General features: G+C 50.8%; 1 protein-coding gene across 1 annotated transcript in view; it reads right to left on the reverse strand.

The window, feature by feature from the left end:
• LOC125039370 (unconventional myosin-Ia-like) overlaps positions 1-2,500 on the reverse strand; it is an 84,982-nt gene that overhangs the window by 44,251 nt on the left and 38,231 nt on the right. The window contains exon 2 of the mRNA XM_047633210.1: positions 1-296. This exon is cut by the window's left edge and continues 12 nt beyond it. Coding sequence (XP_047489166.1) covers positions 1-273 — 273 coding nt within the window. The 5' untranslated portion in view covers positions 274-296. The remainder of the gene's footprint in view (positions 297-2,500) is intronic.

Below are 2,500 nucleotides of genomic sequence, written 5' to 3' on the forward strand. Positions count from 1 at the left end.
GCGCTTGTATCTTGCGTGGAGGTTGTGGAGCAGCGCATCGTCCGTGATGGGGTAGAGCGCGGCGCAGTCCGGACAGCCCACCTCGCCCTCGAGAGAAGGCACACCTACGCCCACGAGAGAGCCTGCTGACCCAGCCCGCGATGCGCTGCTAGAGCTGCAGGTCGAGCCCACCATGAGGCTGCCCACTGGCCCGCCCATTCCGCAGCCCATGTTGCCCACGGAACTCTGGGAGCACAGCGACGACAGGCCTGAGGGACGCCCACGTGCGCTCATGTCCCGCCCGCGCCCGCTCACTACTGCAAGGAAGAGAGAGACGACGTCAGTCAGGCTGCAGTGTTTGGGTCACTTGGTTCCTGGGCAGAAGGCTGGGCGGCCCGGGGACCTCACGCCGAACGCCATCCTGCTAGAAGCTGAAACTGGCAAAAGCTCTGCAAATGGAACCGTAATTTCATAAGTGTTGTAAAGAACCTTTACACAGATTCCGCATTAAAAAATATTGGCTTTTTAGAATAGAGTTGCTCTAGAGTATTACTGAAATACGTTTCGAAAACACAGATGCTGATCGTAAATCGCTGATTCCTGACCAGATTCCCAGCCGAGCCAAACGATTCAGTCGATTGCAAAAAACATTTTTTCTTTTCTCCTGGGAAGCTAGTAATGATAATGCGAGATTCCTGAAACTTGAATCGACGGAGTCTGGCTGTTGAGTCATGGAATGCGAAAGAGGGTATGCAGCCAATACCATTAACACGCCAATGTTCCCTCAATAAGGTTGTCGGAACTTCCTGCTGAAACAAGGCTGCTTAACTTTGGCTACAGATAAATGGTTTCTGGTTACCATGCCCACGACCTTTGTAAATGCCTTCAGTGAGAGACAGTGGTCGCGGGGTGTTCTAGTTTTTCCCGCTGTGATGGCCTCACGATGCCAGCATTTGTGGGACTTTCCCGGGGAGAGGAAGGAGGAGCATGTAGAGTACAGTCCAACAAAGCTTAATGTTAACAACCTTGGTATTATCTAAAAAAAATGTTTTCAAAGAAATGCTAAGGTACATAGGCCTGTGCTTCAACGGCAAAGCATAACCCAATTTACTTATCTGAATGCAAGGCCCCAACTGGAATCATGGACTTATATGCTAACTAGTAAGTCTACTCGAAACCCCGAGGGAATCCCAACGATTTTCCGTGATGGTAGTGGTTGCCACTAAAGGCCAAAGCTGTCTGTCGCTGGGAAATCATGGCGCTTTCTGTGGTAGGAAATTCGGTGTATATACCCTGTACCAATTTGGGAACCCAAGCTAAACGTTTTCAATTCCCACGACCTCTCCTCCCCAACGTTGTGGAGGCGAAGAGGGCTGCCTGTCACCTGAGGTTCATCCAACAGTTCGAGTCGTGCGAGGCTGGCACTGGGCCTCATGGGCATCCCCCTCCGATCTGGCGCTCGGGCGCAGGTGCCTGAGACACTATCATCAAACATAGAGTCAGGCCTGTCAAAGGCGGGGTAGGCCATCTGTAATTACACATGTCAGGGACCATGACCATCAATCATGCTTGGCACACGTCTGAAAAGGTTGCATACACGCCAAGGTCGCAGCCCCTGCGACCGCGGGCGACAAGCAAGGATGTCGCCTAATCAACAACCAGTGAAGGCAGTTGATGCAGCAGGCCACGCCCATAAAAGCAGACTTGACAACTGTTCATCATGTTGGCCGTGCAATCTAGATAAAAAATAATATAAAGGTCAAAAGACCTTACTTTTCTCCCTGCTCCATAAGAGGGCAGAGCACTTGGTCGATGCTAAGCCTTACTCGAGCGATCGCTTAGGAAAGCCTTCGTGACCTTGCTCGGTGCATGGCTATTTTGGCCATAACCATATACGAGGCCCAGTTGAGGAAAGGATTCAGGAGACGTGCAGCCGGACTGGCCTTGGGAGGAAAGAGCAGCTGGACAATCCCTATCCCTCGTTTAAACCCTAAGAACCATCTATGCAATCGTGATCGGGGGTACATTCAAGCAGATTGAAAATTGCCTGATTGGTGTAAATGTTGCATAAGAATTCTGTAAATTTAGCAGACTAAGTAATGGCCATGGCACAAGGCTTCACTCCCATCAATCAGACCTGGAGAGGTAATTGGCCTTCCCGCCCCAAAAGAACTGCATCCTGGGGCAGCTTTCAGAGCTGGAGATCCTTCTCTGATTGAGGATCAACTGCTGTGCATTCAAGTATGTGCAAAATGCATGAGCTCTCTGCCAGTCCCATTCTATGAGCCTGAACCCCAACTCAATACCAACAATGGTAGCGGAGATGTTGCACTCTCATCCCTCTGGAAAGCATCACGTACTTCACAGATGGCTCAGCTGATCCTGATACATTTGCAACAGAAGACAAAGCTGAGGCCCTAAGGTGTCAGACAATGCCTCCTCTGCAGGCAGAGGCTGGTACCATCAACAGGGCTCTGGTCCATGCATTCCGAAACAGATACTGACATGTCAGGCAGGCCCA

This window comes from Penaeus chinensis, chromosome 27 (assembly GCF_019202785.1).
Source record: "Penaeus chinensis breed Huanghai No. 1 chromosome 27, ASM1920278v2, whole genome shotgun sequence".
In the NCBI taxonomy this organism is placed as follows: Eukaryota; Metazoa; Arthropoda; class Malacostraca; order Decapoda; family Penaeidae; genus Penaeus; species Penaeus chinensis.